At 35.3% G+C, this 17,637-nt stretch overlaps 2 protein-coding genes across 2 annotated transcripts; one reads left to right on the top strand and one right to left on the bottom strand.

Moving 5' to 3' along the window:
* The first annotated feature begins 6,090 nt into the window (after positions 1-6,090).
* On the top strand, positions 6,091-8,357 carry LOC133880349 (serine/threonine-protein kinase-like protein At3g51990). The gene has a single exon (XM_062319305.1). The coding sequence runs from the start codon at positions 6,481-6,483 to the stop codon at positions 7,930-7,932; it is 1,452 nt and encodes a 483-aa protein (XP_062175289.1). The 5' UTR covers positions 6,091-6,480; the 3' UTR covers positions 7,933-8,357.
* Positions 8,358-12,589: 4,232 nt separating this feature from the next.
* On the bottom strand, positions 12,590-17,612 carry LOC133879279 (putative disease resistance protein At3g14460). Its single transcript, XM_062317807.1, has 7 exons — positions 15,288-17,612; positions 15,064-15,172; positions 14,895-14,988; positions 14,674-14,793; positions 14,247-14,523; positions 13,639-13,884; positions 12,590-13,551 (listed from the first exon to the last, which is right to left on the bottom strand). Exon 1 carries the CDS (start codon positions 17,610-17,612, stop codon positions 15,318-15,320), a length of 2,295 nt encoding a protein of 764 aa, XP_062173791.1. The 3' UTR covers positions 12,590-13,551; positions 13,639-13,884; positions 14,247-14,523; positions 14,674-14,793; positions 14,895-14,988; positions 15,064-15,172; positions 15,288-15,317.
* Positions 17,613-17,637: the final 25 nt, after the last annotated feature.

The following is a 17,637-nucleotide window of genomic DNA, read 5'->3' on the forward strand; positions in this document are numbered from 1 at the left end:
AGAATTTTAATAATTCGAAACTACGAATGCAAAACCCCTTGACATTTGTAAGTGAAGTTCTTCTTTTATATGTATATATATCACGTGAGAATGAAGGTGCAACTTTACAACAAAAATGGAATTTTCAAAGTATGACATAACGTAGATATCAAGAAGTATCTGGAGCCTACCGGTGCAAAATCCAGTCAAGATATTTTTTTGGAGTGCTTGTAATAATTTACTCCCTACCAGGTGCAATCTAGCTTTGAGAAAAATTGTGGAAGATAACATTTGTCCTTTCTGTAGAAGAGAGGTAGAAACTACTTTACATGCTATTTGGAACTGTCCGGCAGCCCAAGATGTTTGGGGAGGAGGTTCTATTCTGTTTCAAAAATCTTCTTTTATGGGGGACAATTTCTTGCAATTTATGGCATTTTGTATGGACAGGTTTTCTAAGGAGGATGTGGGGTTATTGGCCACTATTGCAAGACGTATTTGGCTGCGAATAAATAAATATTTTATTTTTGAAAATCTCTTTACCCATCTGCAAGTTGTTTATAAGGAAGCATCTGAAGCTTATAGTGATTATTGTAGTGTACACCTTCAAGAGGAACATGGGGGACATTTTCGAGAAGTTTCAGAGCCTCATGTTGTTTTAACCGATTGGAAACCACCTCCGAATGGTATCATAAAAGTTAACTGGGATGCTTCATTGAATATGAAAGATAGACTTGTTGGTATTGGGATTGTGGCCCGAGATCATAGTGAAAGTTTTTTGGGTGCAAGGGCAATCACCAAAAAGGTTGTAGGCTCTCCGAAACTAGCTGAAACTATGGCTACCCTTGCAGCGGTGTTGTTTTGTAAAGAAGCTGGTTTTTTTGAAGTAATTCTAGAAGGGGATGCCAAACAAGTGGTCAATGATGTTAATGCTAAGAAGACAGATTTATCGGTTGCCGATTTGTTTGTGGATGACATTCTTTTAGAGCTTAAAGGTCTAAGGTTTGTTAAGGTAACTCATGTAGGGAGGAATTCTAATAATGTAGCGCATGTTTTAGCAAAAGAGGCTTCGGCCAAATTTTTAGACATGGCGTGGCTAGAAGATCTTCCAGAATTTCTTGTATATGCTCTAAATAGGGATTGTTTGTATCCCTAGATTCCAATTTTGGGATCATTTTTATTATCAATGAAGGCACATCTACTTGGTTCAAAAAAAAAAGAAGAAGAAGAAGAAGAAGAAGAAGAAGAAGAAGAAGATGATGATTAGTGTGATGAACACATGAAAAATTATTTAAAAAACTAAAAAATTTGTATCAACGTGCTTCACGTGATGAACGCATGAAATATGTGCATTTGAGGGCACGTTTGGGTGTTCAATTTTTTGTTTTATACTCTATCATTTTTTACTATATTCAAAATTGTGAATACCCAAAAAAAAATTATTTTTTGAAAATATGTTTAGATGGTTTAAGAAACTAAAGACAAAATTGAAAAAATTTATAGAAAACTTGAGTAGAATTCAAATTTAACAAAATAACTCAAACATTTATTTCAAAAAAAAAAAATTGTATTACCTAAACATACCCTTAAATATGAAACTTCATCACAATTCCTGAAGACAAGGGCGATCATAAAAAGATATGCTAGGAGGATTCCTCATTGAAAGTAGTGTGAGCAAGCAACCCCTGTTTAAGACTAAAAAGTAAAAACATATCTTCTGGTAGATTTAGACTTGGTTTGGTTTGTCCTTCCAATTTTTCAAGCTAAAAGTGAGCTTTTAAATAAAATGGTAGAAAGTTTCTTGTTTGAAAGTACGGTTGAAAAAAATAACAATCTGTTTAAGTTAAAAATAAAATCATGTTTTCAAAATGCAAGCAAGTTAGAGCGTATTAAAGGATATACTCTTTTAAAAGTTAAAATGTGATTTTAAATGTTTGAATTGTAATTTTACTAAATGCTTAACTATATTTTTAAGAATTACACTTTCATTTTTGCATTTTAAAATCGATATTTTTTCAAGAGAGCGGTTACACATCATTCCCTTATCAATCTACTCACTTTTGCAAATTCACTATTAAATTTGTCCACCCAGGTTACGGATATGTACAGGAGAGGGGCAACCGGGCAAGTGAATAATTTCTATCATTTTTTTTTTTTTAAATAACATGTTTTGAAATCGAATAATGTTATTCATTATTATCCAATTCCTTTAAAGCTTACGTGGTGTGGCCCCTCATAGAATTTAGTGCATAGAAATTAATTTTTTATTTGAGATGATCACGACACCTTGGCTTTGGGAATGAAAAGCGATGAATATGATTACTTTTTGAAACAACTAAACCAAACACACGATTCCAAAATAAATGGTGATAGAATTGGAAGAAAATGTGGCTGAAAATGATTTGGCAACTTGTGTATTCCTCCAGGCCCATGAGCTATTGGGTAATATGTCTTGCTTTGTTACATTGGCCATAAGCCAGATGAAGGCATGAAGGCCTCCCCCAAACCAAACCCAAAACTCAAAAAAAAAAAAAAAAAAAAAATCAATGAAATTTATATTGGTTTGGTTGACCATTAAAGAAAGTTGTAAATCTGACTTGTTTTCCAATTTTAACAAGAGTGAAACATAATTCAAATTTTCTTCAAAAGCCCACGAATCAAAAATTGGTCAGATTTGGAGAGAAAATGACAAAAGAAGGTATAAGCTAACATGCAGACAACCATAAAAGAAACGAAAATATGTGGAGCAAAAGCAAGATGCCTTTCCTTGATGACTAATCAAACAAAAGGGGGTAGATATTGGAACAGAAGTCCACCTCCCAGAGAACACAGACCAACCAAGAAACAAAATGCTAATCAATTTTAAAAAAAATACACAGGCCTCTACCAGACCGATTCGGGTTTTCAGTAATTTGTTATCTGCCATTTTACTCGGACAGCAAAATTGTTAAAAATCACTATTTTTTGAGACAGTGTTAAAAATACCCAGAAAACTATGATTCATCTCAATCTATCTTATAAAGGTTACTCTGGCTAATTCCCACAAGATATGTCACTAATGCTGCAGAGAAAAGCACAAAATTGATTGTAAATTCCTTCATTGACTGTTTTTATGGCTAAATCAGTGTGGAAGTTAAGATGCATGTTTCAGTGATGGTGTGGTGCCCAGTAGAAAGGCACATTTAGCCCAATTTGGTTGGTGTGTGGCCAATTGGTAGACGTATGGTAATATGATAGTGACCATGTTGTTGGCAAAGGTACACGCAAGTAGAGAGTATTCATTAATTATTAACTGTTTTGGTCTATACTCTTGGTGCTTTTTGAGGGTGACCCAAAAAGGCTCACTTATAAACTTTTTCAAAAACCGTCATTTTTAACGACTCTCTTTTTGTGGTTAGATCAAAAGAAAATATTGGACCGAATCAATTTTTTGACGTATTTTCAATTTATGTTATAATTTTTTTGGCACCGTATTAATTATTTCGGGGCAATATAAATTGATTTCAAACGCAATCGTCTTTCATTTCAATTGAAGGTGAACCATTACATTATCCAAATTAAATTTTATAGCAATTTCGTAGCGTATATGTTGTGTATGTTGCAACGTCATTTAAAATTTTTAAATGACATGGCACTATGTATACTGGTAGAAGCTGTAAAATCTAATTTTCACCCTAAAGTAATGTTGGGACTCCCACCCCTTCTCTTTGTAATTAATATTTTTGCATTAGTGAAATTTTGTCTTACCAAAACAAAACAAAAATAAATAAATAAATAATAATAATAAATAGAGGATTCGTTATTGGAATTTTAAAGTAACAAAACCAACTATTTGTCTTGGGTCGTGTAACATTTGAGCTTTTCCTTTTGGCTTTTGTAAAAGATAGCACAAATTGAAAGTCTTCATCACATTGATTCACTCAATTCTAATATAATATAAATGTCTCCTTTTTCTAGAAGAAAAAAAAAAAAAAACTATTGTTTTGGTTTAAAAATAATGTTTTCAGATCATGCAGGTGGCATAAATGATGATTGTCATTTATGTACTCTACATTCTAGAGGAAAAAAAATAATAATAATAATAAGAGATGTAAGATCAAAGATAAAGACATCCCTTTATAGGTTTTATAAAGTATATTGAAAATTTCACCGAGTTCAATTTTTAATCCAAACTACCATTTGCATAATGTATAAGGTGTATCCAAGAATAATATTTTAATTTAGGTAATGGCTTAGGTGTGAGGTAGACCTAATAAGATCCATTTCACAAGCAATATTACAAACAAATCAGGCTCAATCAGGTCTTAGACAACGGGCGTACCAGTCCCGATAATACATCTGCATAAGGTAATTACTAGGCCAAGTGTACCCCCCAATTGCCATGCATACCTTAACGTCGCGATATTTTCATAGCATGAGAGAGCAAATGCCTAATGGCCGGAATAGAATCCAGAAAATCAAATTGGTTATTCTTGGACCCCTCCTCCTCCCAAACAACCATCGCACATGAAACACTACGCAAAAGGAAGGGAGAGGGTTCATTCATAGTGTACACATCATTCTTTCTCAAACACCCTCTAAGTTTCCTTTTCTTTTTTATTAAATAATACTGATTTAAGCATAAAAGTGTTTCTCACCGACACACCCGACAAAGTCATATAAGCTTGTTTTCCTCTCCGTTGCAAGTTTCGTTGGCCTGAAATACAGTGTCCGACCAATTGATTTTTCAGTTTGAAAAGTTTGGTTAAATTTAATTCCTGAGTCATCCATTTCTAATCGATTTTCTGCTCATTTGATTTATTAAAATGAGACAAATAGAAAACGTCAACCTTCATAACTAGCTGTCTAGCTTGATTGTTGTTCATCTTATAATTTTATAATTAAAAGAAAAATGATTTCCAACAATAAATAACATTTATACCTCCAAAAGATTTGACTTTGTGATTCACTAAGATCAGCAGCTGGCGTTGCAGACGATATAATAATGCACGTAAGCCTTCGTATGCGTGCATGATGCATGTCTTACGAATTGAAGGACCAAGTTTTCTTTTCAATTTCTTCTAATTCCATCAATTAAATTAATATGCATTTTAGATTATTTAATTTTTACGTCCCACTTTTAATAAAATTAATAGAGTAGGTGATATTTGCATATATTTTTTTAAAATATATGTAAGAATTACATGCTTTAAAAATAAATAACAATTTAATAAACTGAACTGAAAATTAAAATATGTTAAATTAATTTAAATTTTACCACCTCAATTTAATTAAAATAATAATTAATACTTTTATGACTTTTTATCTTAGATCGAAATCTATTAAGAATTATCTTAAAAAATCTAAAGAATTCTAATCCTAGTTTCTCAATTACAACGAAAAAAAAAAAATGATATCTTAATATACCTTTACGATGTAGGATGGCATTTATCCATATTTTTGATTAAATCAAAAAAAAAGAAAAATGTCAAAAATAATATTGGAACAATGCCGTTTGATTGTCAACCATATTTAGTTGACGCAAACAAAATCAATTTTATTAATTTTCTATTTTAGATTAGGGTTTTAACCGTTTATTTAAATTTTCTATTTTAGTTTTATTGCCTTTAAAAATTTTAGATTTTGAAATAGTTTCCTTTTAGGTAATTTAGTTGCTTATTAGTAGAATTGAAGACACCCGTTCTTCTTTTCTTTTATCCACGCTTCCCATGCCGCATCTCTCTTTTTGCAAAAAAAATAAAAAAAATAAAAATAAAAATTATCTTCTTAGTTAGGATGATTTTTTTTTTAATCCAGCCTATAAAATTGATATTTATTCAAACTACATGTCACATTTATACAGAATACATGTCACGTGTATTTTTGAATAAATATCAATTTAATAGATTAAATTGAAGAATTCTTCAATTTAATTTTTTTTTTTAAAAAAGACTAATATGAAAATTATATTCTAATCTTATAATTATTTCATAATATTAAGGTCACGGTTTGAATAATACAATAATATTATTCAACTTTAATAATATGGCAGTAAAAAGTTGACCTGTGGTAGAGTTTATCAGTATATTCTCCTCTCTCACATATCCATTATAAACATCCATAAATTCATAGCACATTCTATATAGGTAAGTCTATTTACAGAGATTGATTGCTTCACCATTGGGATTCCTGTCTGTGGGCTCCCAAGCCATTAACCCTTACAATCCGCCACTCATCTCTCTCTCTCAATCGAATCCAGAGAAAAACGCATAAACAGTTGTCCATTTCCCTAATCCCAACGACATGATCTGCAGAACCCAAAAACCTCTTCCTTCTTCCCTTTTCCTCATGTGTTAGAATATATCTTATTCAACATCATCACCTCCACCACCGCCTCCAAAAGAGTTACTGAAGAACCAAAAAAAAAATGGTTAATTCATATATATATCTTATCCAATATCACCACCTCTAAGTCCCAAACAAACCAAAAGAGTCGAGAAAAGAAAAAAAATAGGAGATTTTTTGATGGGATACCTCTCTTGCAAAGCTGAGTCGGCCATTTCCATCTCCAACTCGCAAACCCCATCATCAAATCCCAAATCCAAGCACAACCCACAACACAAAAAACCCATCAAGATCCAGCATTTCCACTACAGTGACCTTGAGGCCGCCACCAACAACTTCTCGGACCAAAAGCTCTTGGGCAAAGGCAGCCATGGCTACGTCTACAAGGCCATCCTCCATGGGCGCCACGTTGCCGTCAAGAAGCCGTCTCGAGCTCCCTCGGTCAAAGCCGATGTCTTAACCAGCGAGGTCGATAATGAGATCGAAATCCTGTCCAAAATCCAGAGCCCAAGACTGGTAAATTTAGTGGGTTTTACCAATGATTCTGATAATAGGCTTTTGGTGGTTGAGTTCATGAGCAATGGTACTTTGTATGACATTCTTCACTCCACTACTCGACCGCCCAATTGGGGTCGAAGAATTCGATTGGCTTTGCAGACTGCAAAAGCCATTGACACTTTGCATTCATCAAGCCCACCTGTAATTCATAGGGATATAAAGTCTGCTAATGTGCTAATAGATAGAAACTATAATGCCCGGTTGGGTGATTTTGGGTTAGCACTTAGGTGCCATGTTGATGATTATAGGCTGAGGTCAACACCTCCTGCTGGGACTATGGGATATTTAGACCCTTGCTATGTGACCCCAGATAACTTGAGCACAAAGACTGATGTGTTTAGTTTTGGGATTTTGTTGTTTGAGATTATTAGTGGGAGGAAGGCTATTGATATCGGGCATTCGCCGCCTTCGATAGTGGATTGGGCGATTCCACTTATAAAGAAAGGGAAGCTTGCTGCTGTTTATGATCCAAGGATTGCGCCTCCCAAGGATTTGGTTGTGTGGAAGCAATTGGCAGTGATTGCCTCCAAGTGTGTGAGGTCTTGTAGGGAGAGGAGGCCGGCGATGAAGGAGGTTGTCGAGTGGCTTAGTGGGTTGAGTAAATTGGTTCCGCTTCATTCATGGAATGGTTTTAACAATCCGTGTATGATGGTAGAGACTGTTGGAGGTCCAGTGGGATTGAGAAATGTGAATAATTCGAGAGTGGAGGGTGTGGAAGGAGGGGATTTAGATGCAATGGATGAGAAATTTGGTAGGCTGTCAATGAGGATATCACGGAGAGTGTACTCGGACTTGGGTTTCAAGAGCAACTTGATGGAGCTTATGGCTGGCAATGATGAGGAGGTTGATGGGGTTGAGCCTGGTTCTAAATCAGCGAATCGGAGTTCTAAATTTGGCAGTGGGAGATATTTCCACAGAGGGAGAAATCAATCACAGACTCGTGGTTATGATGACAATGGTTTCCATTGGAGGCGAAATCAATCAGCTGGGCAAATTTCAGAAATATTTTCGAGAGAAGATGTGGTTTCTCATTCGAACTTTAGTTCTCAGGCAGTGGAGAATATATCTAATTGATTTCCGAAAATTCAATTGGAGTGATTCAGTAGTGGAGGGAAGCACAGTCTTGTAAGGCTTTTCCTGGTTTGCAAATTTCATTGATGTAGATTTTTCGGTGGCTCATTGTTTGTTGATTTTGTAAAATTAAATTCCATGTTCATTCAAATTTTGATGTGTTGCAATTTTCACATTTGTGGATAAAGGGTACATTGCTGATGTCCCCCTTACAGGTTGTTAGCCCTTTGTTTAGAAAAGTTGATGTATGAAAAACAAATGCTGCTGAATACATGTCAGAATCCATCTTTTGGGTGGTAATCAGATTTTTGCACTGAAAATATGCTGTAATCTGATTCTTTTTTCATTTTTGTTTCATTTTATCCTTCTTTTGATGTAAACAAAAATGTTGAATAAAATGAATGTTGTTGACATTTTCTGTGTCAAAAGATCTCTGAATTTTAGCGGATAATCTTTTACTTTGTTCCAAACTCTAGAACCTGCAGATATTCTGTAACTTTTTAGACTTACTGATTATTGACGAGAAAAAACAATGGCAACTCTTATACTTCCAAATAAGTTGTCACGGTTCTAGCATAGACATAAATGCTTATATAGACCTGAGGCTTGACACAGTTAATGCAAACAACAGAGAGTATGATGTTGGAGTCCAAGCCTGAAAGAAAATTGTGTTGGCCATGGTGTGATCTTCAGAAAGTTTTGAAGGTGATTTTTATCAATCTGCTCAAATGATAAATATACAATAGATAACCAGAAGAAGATTAAGAGCAATATACTATAATTGATCTCTAATGACCATGTAGAGTCAGTGCCATTTTATGGTCAGTCTAGACATTCCTTCTTGTTGATATAGCTGTAAATCATTCACACTATTCACCTATTGCACCAATTTGGATTTGATCAGAAATGAAGACCTTTATTTGCTAGGAAAACCTATCCAAAGATTTATGCTTACTTCCATGTAGGCTTCTGTTTGTTTAACATGTAAATTTGAAGCAAAGTGAAGTTTTGATTCTCCCACAAGATTTCAAGTTCTTGTAAGATATGGGGTATAGACTTGGAGCCAGAGCAACAAGTTGAGACCAAATATCATTTTCATGTAAAATGAAAGTTTCCTACATGCCATCCATACACATACTCCTGTAATAAACCAGTGTGGTGGAGTTGTCATTTTCCTTTTACTCTCCAGCATTGTCCTTCTATCCTACCAGAACATGAATTTGTTCCTCAAATATATGTTAGCACCTTAGAACTATTGTTTTCTTATGGAGAACATCGAATCAGATGCTTATAAAATTTAGTAAATGACTAAATCAACCATTTTTAATACGCTTAAGCTTTTGGGATTAATGTTTAACGTGGTATCAGAGTAAAGGTTTTAAGTTCGAACTTTGTTTTTTGTTATTCACCTAAAAATATTTCACGTATTGAGCCTCACTTATTAAATTTTTGGGACAAGTAAAACTTTAATAATTATTATTTTCATTTTAATGGCCGAGTCAAAATCCATTAGAAGATCAAGTGAACCGGGGAAACCCTGATATGCAACCATATGGCATCATGAAAAGTCAATAGTGAGGTTGGTAACCATTGTTTGACCAAAAGAGTTCACCTTATTTGAAAGGATCCTCATTGGATGCTTAAAGCTCCGAATTTTCTAATTGGTGTGCTTTGTTGGCAAAACCATTGCACTCTCAAACTAAATTTAATTATAAAAATTTGCAATTACACAAATTGTGATGTGATCATTGATTTTCAATTTTCCAATTAGAACTCCACATATTGATAATAAGCTTGGAATAATGAGATCTCTTTCATGTCTATGTGTGCCCCTTTAATCGTGAATATTAGGATCTGGCTTGGATTCGGTTCCGGTTGGAATTAAAATCGTTGGGATTAGAACACGTGTCCCGTAACAGGAAAAGAGTGTGTTAAGAGTATATAAACTGGTTTTGCAATCTATGTTAATAATGTCATATTAGGTTTTGGTGATTAAGTAGTTGAGGTGGCACCACCATTAATCTTTGTTTAACATGAACACCTAACTGAGATCATTGCTGAGAGATTGGTGTTTCATCATTTCTTTATAGAACCATCATCTTATACAGATCAAATTCCTTGTCACCCCTACAAACCGATTTAATGTTGGTTTCTATTTGTTACCCCTTCATCTTTTTCTTTTATTGTATGTTTTTAGTCATTGGTTATGGAATCCCCCTCCCCACCACATTGGTCCCATTTTAACCAAAGTGAATTTGATTATTTTACTTCTTATTTTTTTTCCTAATAAGTAATTCAATCTTATAGAAGCGCAAATGGGAGCAACCCAAATACACATGGAAGTAAATTTGATAGTGTTTGTGTGCATTTAATTAAATAATGTAAAATTGAAGACCGTCTTTGTTTGTTTTGTTTTATTTTTGTTTTACGTTCTCAACAAAAAACATTGACAAACAATCTAAAACACAAATCACTCATCAAAATACAAAATTAGATTTTACTTTTATGTCACATTATTTTTAAAATAAAAAACAAAAAAAAGGCCCTCCAAAACGCATTAACTAACAAATCCTTCAAATTTTTTGAAGTCTTATGACCTCCATTTTTATTTAATTTTTCTAAGTCTTCTGACCTCTCCATTTCTCAGCAAACAAACATTCTTCAAGATTGGATGTTTAGGGCAACAGATAAGAACCTGTGAAGATATATAATATTGTTCCATGTAGTTTTTCAATCACAATTACCCTCTTTACACCAATCCACAATTTTGAAATGGGAACTCTCTTGGGATTCTCAAGTGATAAATAAACATGCCTTTTAGTTTCTACATTGAAATTAATTTATTTTTCCATACATTTTGAAGGCCCTAATCCATGTTTTAGTATATAGTCACCACTCACAAGTCAATATCAAAGAATAATCATAAAAAATAAAAAAGTCTCCAGTGATTTTGAGTCTCTCAAACGCCAAAACAATTAGAATAGACAAATTGGAATTCATTCGGTGGCCCAAAGATTGCTTCAAAGTCAAAAAAAACCTAGAAGAGATGCTTCTAGCTGTTAGCAGGTGGGAAGACCAATATCCCCTCACACATGTCAAGACTTTACAGCTCCCAAATTTTCCAACCTCTCCATTGGAAATTCTCGAAACTTCATGCCTTTATAATAAAGAAAAACTTATTTCTATACAAATTATATATATATATATATATATGGATATTTGACTTGAAGACCATTACTTAGAAACTTGTCAATCAACCTTTACTGGTTACCGTTATAGATCAAGATTCCCTTAAGAAATTGCAGGAGCATATAATTATTAAAATAATGGTTATTCATTTAAAATAAACGGCTATGATTTTGACTCTTAGGCCAATTATACAAATAGTGGCGACCACTACGGAAAAGTCTTAGAGGTGGTTTGGCCACCCTTTTAAGTCTTGAGAAGCAGGTTCATCTCCAAAAAGGCTTAGGGAGTGGTCTGAAAACTCCCAAAAGCCTTAGGAAGTGGTCGGTTACCGCTGTAAGGCTTAAGGTGTCGGGTATAGTAACTCGTAAGGCTTGATCTAAGAACATTTTAGGAAGCAAAAAAAAAGGATTTTGATACTTGACCTGGGCCCATCAATTATTCTTTTTTTCCCCTTTTTCGGGTCCAAATAATAGTGAGAAATGCCACTTTTTTCAGGGAAAGGGGCATCACCATGTAGAAGTGAAATGAATAGGTTTTGCAACACAGTGAAAAGTGTCAAAAGCACTCATTCCCCCAAGTGCTTGTTATATTATGTCACCAACTCTTTTTGGTTAATTGGTTCTCCTTTTAAGGCTCCTCCAGCAAAATCAAGTACTACTAGTTTAGCTATCTAGAAATTCACCTAGAAGGTGAGATCAATTAGACAACCCTTATCATGTAAAAATAGTAGCTAAGCTCATTATTTATGATTTTCCATGAATCAAAAGGATGTAATAAATATGAATTTAGAGGATGCTTCTAGGTATATGTAATGGTTCAATGCCTTTCAAATACCTCACCTTAAAAGAGCCAAAAAGAAGAGGGGGGCAAGAGAGGCTTTACTTGATGATCCACAGTAACTATGAAAGAACTGATCTCAACAAATCATATTATATTAATTCAAATTATAGCATTAATACTAATAATAAAGTCATTAGGGTGGTTAAACTTCATGGCCAAAATTAAGAAACATGATGACAGAAAACAGCTTGTAGGCTTGTAGCAGACAAAAAAAATAAGACACTGGTTCTCAATACCATAAAGTGTTGAATAAAAAAAAAAAATACAATCAACAACATTCCATTAATGCCATGAGAAGTATCCCACTAACAGCTTCCAAAAATAGCATTAATTGAAAGCCAGTGAAGCTATTATGCAGAACCGAATTCCTGCAGTTGCAATTTAGAGAAGCCATTCATGTGTACATTGAAGGGAACATCATTGCTCCAAAAGACGACCACTCATGTAAGAAGTTCTTGTTTGGGATTGTCGACACAATGAGATTTAGTGAATAGTAAAGAGAGAAGGGAGAGAAAATAATACAAGGAGAATTTACGTGGTTCGGCAATGTGCTTACGTCCACAAAAGCAACTAATTTTTCACTATGTCCCAAGAACAGGGTTACAACTTATATATACCGCCCACAGTTTAAACCGTAATCTGCTGCATTGATCCCTAATTTTAGGGATCACCAAAGAAGCAAAAAATTATAGAATAGAACATAACAACACAATCTCATGAGACACCAAGATTTAAGTGGTTCGGCTTAACAAGCCTACATCCACTAGCGGAAACGATCCACGAGAAATTCACTATCAAAAGGAGAGAGTACAAAGAGTAGTACAAATAAAACCACTCAAACCTAAAAGCCCCAATACACCCAAGCTCACAAACACACAAAAGAGAATTAAATACAAAAGAGAAATATTCTCTAAATTCTCTTAAAGCTTGTTGCACTCTTATTTTTTCCTCTAACAAACGCTGCAGCGTTTCTCACACAAGGGCTGCTGCTGTCTCTCACATATTTTTCCCTTAACGCGAGCTGCTGCTGCCTTTCTACTCTCTCTCACTTTTCTCACATTGCTTCATGAAGCAATGTCAAAATCCTTCTTCTTGAAGAAAGCTGCTTCCCTCTCATAAATTAATGCTACTCGGCCAAAGTTCTTCACAATTGAGGAAGCAAAATCCTTCCTCATGAAGAAAGCTGCATGTGAGACAAAAGAAGTGAGAAATTGATAACAATAATAAAAGGCTATAAGACTTGCAAAATACAAGTCATTTTCCTACATATACCAAGGGTACTTCATCCCCCCGCACCCCCAACCTATTATTCAATCCCAGCATAACAAATTTAAATTAAGCTGCAGTAGGCCTCATGGGCTCCGCTCCGTTCGCTTAGACTCCGCCATGAGGACTTTGTTCTAGAAATCAGTGTTACTTCCTCACTCAGAATATGACACCATGTAGTTTCCATTATGGGAATCATATAGTAAAAAAAATCGCTGTGTTCTTTAATTTAATCTCACATTCTGTCTTGTCTCTTGATCATTTGCTTTACTGTAACTAGCCAGAACTTGTACTTATCCCACTTACTTGTCATAAGTAGTACCTGAACTAGACAAAAACAAGAGAAAACAACTGAAACTTACTAGCTTGAGTTTTGCAACCTAAATCAAGTTTATGAATTGTGAAGAACTGCACCTGGATTTAAAGAGCAGTACGTACTGAAAATGCCATTGTCCAAAGTTGGTAAAGCTGAACAAGCTTATCAGCAGGCATTTTTTTATATGGCCCCAGGTTAAGTTTCGCAAACGAGGCACCTAATTCCAAAGAATTGTCTTCTATTTCATGCTTCTTAGCCAAATTTTATGTGAACTACCAAGTGCTTCTGATGCCTCATTGTCTTGTCAATGCTCTGATGACAAGTTTTTGATGAACTGGGGGAAACTAAGCACAAACAAGCACAACATTAGACAGCAAAGTGAATAATAATAACACAGGGTGAAAACCAAACAGTATCAAATTAAAATATTGAATGCCAGAAATCTCTCAAATGATAGGCTAGACCAACCTTACAGATTTAATACACAGATGACAGAGAAATCAAGTTTGATTCAGAAGAGTTATAAGTGAACTGCTTCTAGCTTTGAGGGTGTTAGTACAATTATTTCATATAACAGCATGGGCAGCAGATAGATACAGTACAAAACAAATACATATTTTCGCAGGTCTATAGTTACTAGGAAAGTCTATATACAAAACACCAAATAAAATTACAAGTACTAGATGAACCCTATAAAACGAAGTACCTGGGAAGGTGTCTGGGACTGAAGGAATATATTGGGTGCTGGAGCATCATATTTGCCTCCATTAGGAGAATTAGAAGAATGTTGATAACTTTCACTAGGCAGAGCGCTAGGAACAGTTGGCTGCAAATGTGGTGGCGCTGTTTCTAAACAGTAAACATCATTTGGAAGAACACATAAGTAGGAATCTGTTGGATCGGGCATTTGACCATCTTATCTGAAAACCAATTGATGTTCAGTGAAAGAAGTCAAAGCCTTTTATGACATTCAAAATCGCACTCTGCAAGACATGTTTTAAGAGCCATCCACGTCAGCAGAGCAACATTGTTGCACCCCAATAGAATCCATCAGAGTGGCGCACCAAAGTTGGCAATTAAACAGCAGCTGAAACCACTATATTATATAGAAAAGAGAAGGACAAATAAAGAACCTGATATTCTGATAATATGATTGAGAGGCATCAACCAAACCAAAATTGGATTGATCAGCACCATATACTGCTCCACCGTGTGTCTGAGAATTTTCAAAAGCCATAGCCTTGCTTCTTTCTCTGCAACAAACGGAAGCAAATATTGAGGCCGAAAAAAAAAAGGTAAAATACTCAGGCTTAACGATTTTGTATCACATAACACCCTCAATGAACACCTTTACCTTTTCTTTTCTTTTTTATTATTGTTATTGCAGCTTCATATTTAGATGACTGACTGACCAAACTGTCTTCAGGAAGTTAGTTGTGCACAAAAAGCTGGACAAAGGGGGGGAAATGAACAAACACATTGATCATAAGAGCACAAATGAAGTCAGTGACCAATAAAGGTACCTCTGGAACACCTACAGCAGAGGCCTAAGGTGAAGCTACACAAGCTTGCATCCAAAGCCAAAAGATGTCTCAACAGAACCTTTATACCATCTCGGAGATATCAGACTAGCTGCATAGAAGAGATAGTTATAAAAATAGTTACTAGAATATTGAATTTCACAGGCAACAGAATCAATCAACTACAGAAAAATAACAAGTGCTTTTTGCATGTGTCAGAAAAATACCTGATCGTAAAAGCTGATAAATTGAGACTTTTACTCATTCAAATCAAATTCATCATCAATCCATTTGCTGGGGACGTGAGCAATCTTGCACCATTCTTTTCCTTTTTTCGTTTTCCATTGTTTCTTCAACAAGGGACATCCTTCAATCTGTAGAAGTGAAAGGGAGGCAAGCAGCTTCTCTTCTGGCATGTACTTGAGATTCAGGCAGCGGTAGATGCACAGTTTTTCAAGAGAAGTGAGGTGTTGAAGCCCCTTGCCCAAAGATTCCAACTTTGGAAAATCAGAGATGCAAAGACGGGCCAAACTGTTGGGCAGCAACCCTTCTTCTGGAAAGGACTCTACATCTTCAGATTTGCTACCGACAAACAAATAATCAAGATAGGAGAGGTTTTGCAAATCCCATTCCATCCGACTGGCAATGAGTTTGTCACAACCTTCGATGCAAATTTCATTGAGATTGGAAGGCAAGCCCCCTTGGTGAAACGACTCAATTTCTGGACAATTTTCTATATTCAAAGTCTTAAGAGATGAAAGTTGGCTCCTTTTCTTAGGCAGTGAATATAGTTTCCCACAGTTTAGGACTGAAAACGATGTAAGGTTGGGGGCATGCAGTCCCTCTTCTGGAAAAGATTCGAACTTTGAGCAATTTTGGATAATTATCTTCAAGGCCACTAAATGATGTTGAGGTTGTTCTGTTGTAAGAGATTCTAGATTGCTACACCCGACTATTCTGATCTCATAAAGGTTTTGGAATAAGTCTAATGGAAAGGACTTGAGAGAACCACCACAATTTTCCAACCACAACATTTCAAGGGATGAAATGTCCCCCAGGTGTATTGGGAGTTCCCTACAGTTTTTAATGGCAAGCCTTTTTAATGTAGAGGGTAGGGACTCTAGTGCATCGAATTCTGCAAGTTTGAGCTTCTCCATTCCAGTTGGCAATTCCTTTAACAGGGCCTCATTACAATGTGTCAGCTTCATTTCACATATAGCAGGAGTACTTGGGAGTGAAGCTACCAGCTGAGGACATCTATAGATCACAAGTTTGGCCAAAGAAGGAAGATTGATGGGCAACCCTCCTGTTAACTTGGGGCAATTTTTAATATAAAGTTCTTGAAGATGAGGAAAAGCTCCACCTTCATTTTCAGAAACATAAGAAACCCATTCCTCCCAGTTCAACATGTGCTCGAACCTCAGAACTTTCAAGGCTTTAAATGGTTTCATTGAAGAAGAACCATTGCCATAAATCTCAGCACCCACTGTAACAACTCCATCGAACCCAACAACAGAGAGATCTTGCAGAGAGGGAAGTTGCCCAAGCGGTGGCATACTGCAGCAATGTCTACAATTTTTTAGATGAAGAGATGCTATTTTAGAGAACGAGGGATGCCCTACCCAGTTTGGAAAACTTTTACCATTGTAGCAGTTAATGGTGAGACTTTTCAAGTTTGTATGGGGCTGAAGACTGTCAAGTATGGTTTCTTGATTTTCTGAAATATTAGCATCTAAAGCATTCCATTCTAACTCCAACTCCTCAATGTACTTTTTATTCAAGCCTGCATCCAAAGCATCCTTAGGAAGTACAATATTTTGGAGCTCCAAAATAGAAAGCTTTCCTCGAAGATTTTTGAGTTTTCCCAATTCCCCGATGCAAGATGGATTCTCTTTGCTGATGACAAATTTATTCAACGCCTGCAAAAAAATTAGTCTACCAAGTTGCATAGGCATCTCCTTTATGCCAGTTCCAGCAATATCAAGATGTCGCAAGTTTATGAGTTTGTTCATATCTCTTGGCAATACAACAAGATCTTTACAACCTAATAGTTTCAGTGTTTGCAAATTGCATAACATACATATGGAATCAGGCAATCTTTTAACTGCTGTAAAAGAAATGTCTAAATATCGTAGAGGTTTAATTTCTCCAATTGATTCAGGCAACTCAGTAACATTGTCATAGTGAGATAAAGAGAGCACCCGTAAACATCTGTACATTGCCAATAAATCATGTGGTACTTTTTTGGTTAAGTACTGGTGCCCCAATAACAGTTCTAATGGCAGGAAAGTACGCAACTTCTTAACCTCAGATAGAGCCTCAAACATCTTGATGGTTTCAAATTCTGTTCGGAAATACGACAAATGACGAGTTTTGTTGACACTTTCGTGAGAATGGTCAACCTCTAGCCTGAAGCTAAACTGCCCTGATACAAATTTTGCCAAATCATTGACAAGATCATGCATTACAAAACGTGAATTATCACCACCTGTTTGTTGGAATAATGATCTTGAAACAAGAGAAAGGAAATAATCCTCACCAACTTCTTCCATTGTTTTAATTCTAGATGGTGGCAAG

Source organism: Alnus glutinosa, chromosome 10 (assembly GCF_958979055.1).
Source record: "Alnus glutinosa chromosome 10, dhAlnGlut1.1, whole genome shotgun sequence".
NCBI classification, from domain to species: Eukaryota; Viridiplantae; Streptophyta; class Magnoliopsida; order Fagales; family Betulaceae; genus Alnus; species Alnus glutinosa.

Bases quoted from the DNA above. Each gene is read 5' to 3' on its own strand.
- LOC133880349 (XM_062319305.1), top strand. From the start codon at position 6,481: ATGGGATACCTCTCTTGCAAAGCTGAGTCGGCCATTTCCATCTCCAAC.
- LOC133879279 (XM_062317807.1), bottom strand. From the start codon at position 17,612: ATGGAAGAAGTTGGTGAGGATTATTTCCTTTCTCTTGTTTCAAGATCA.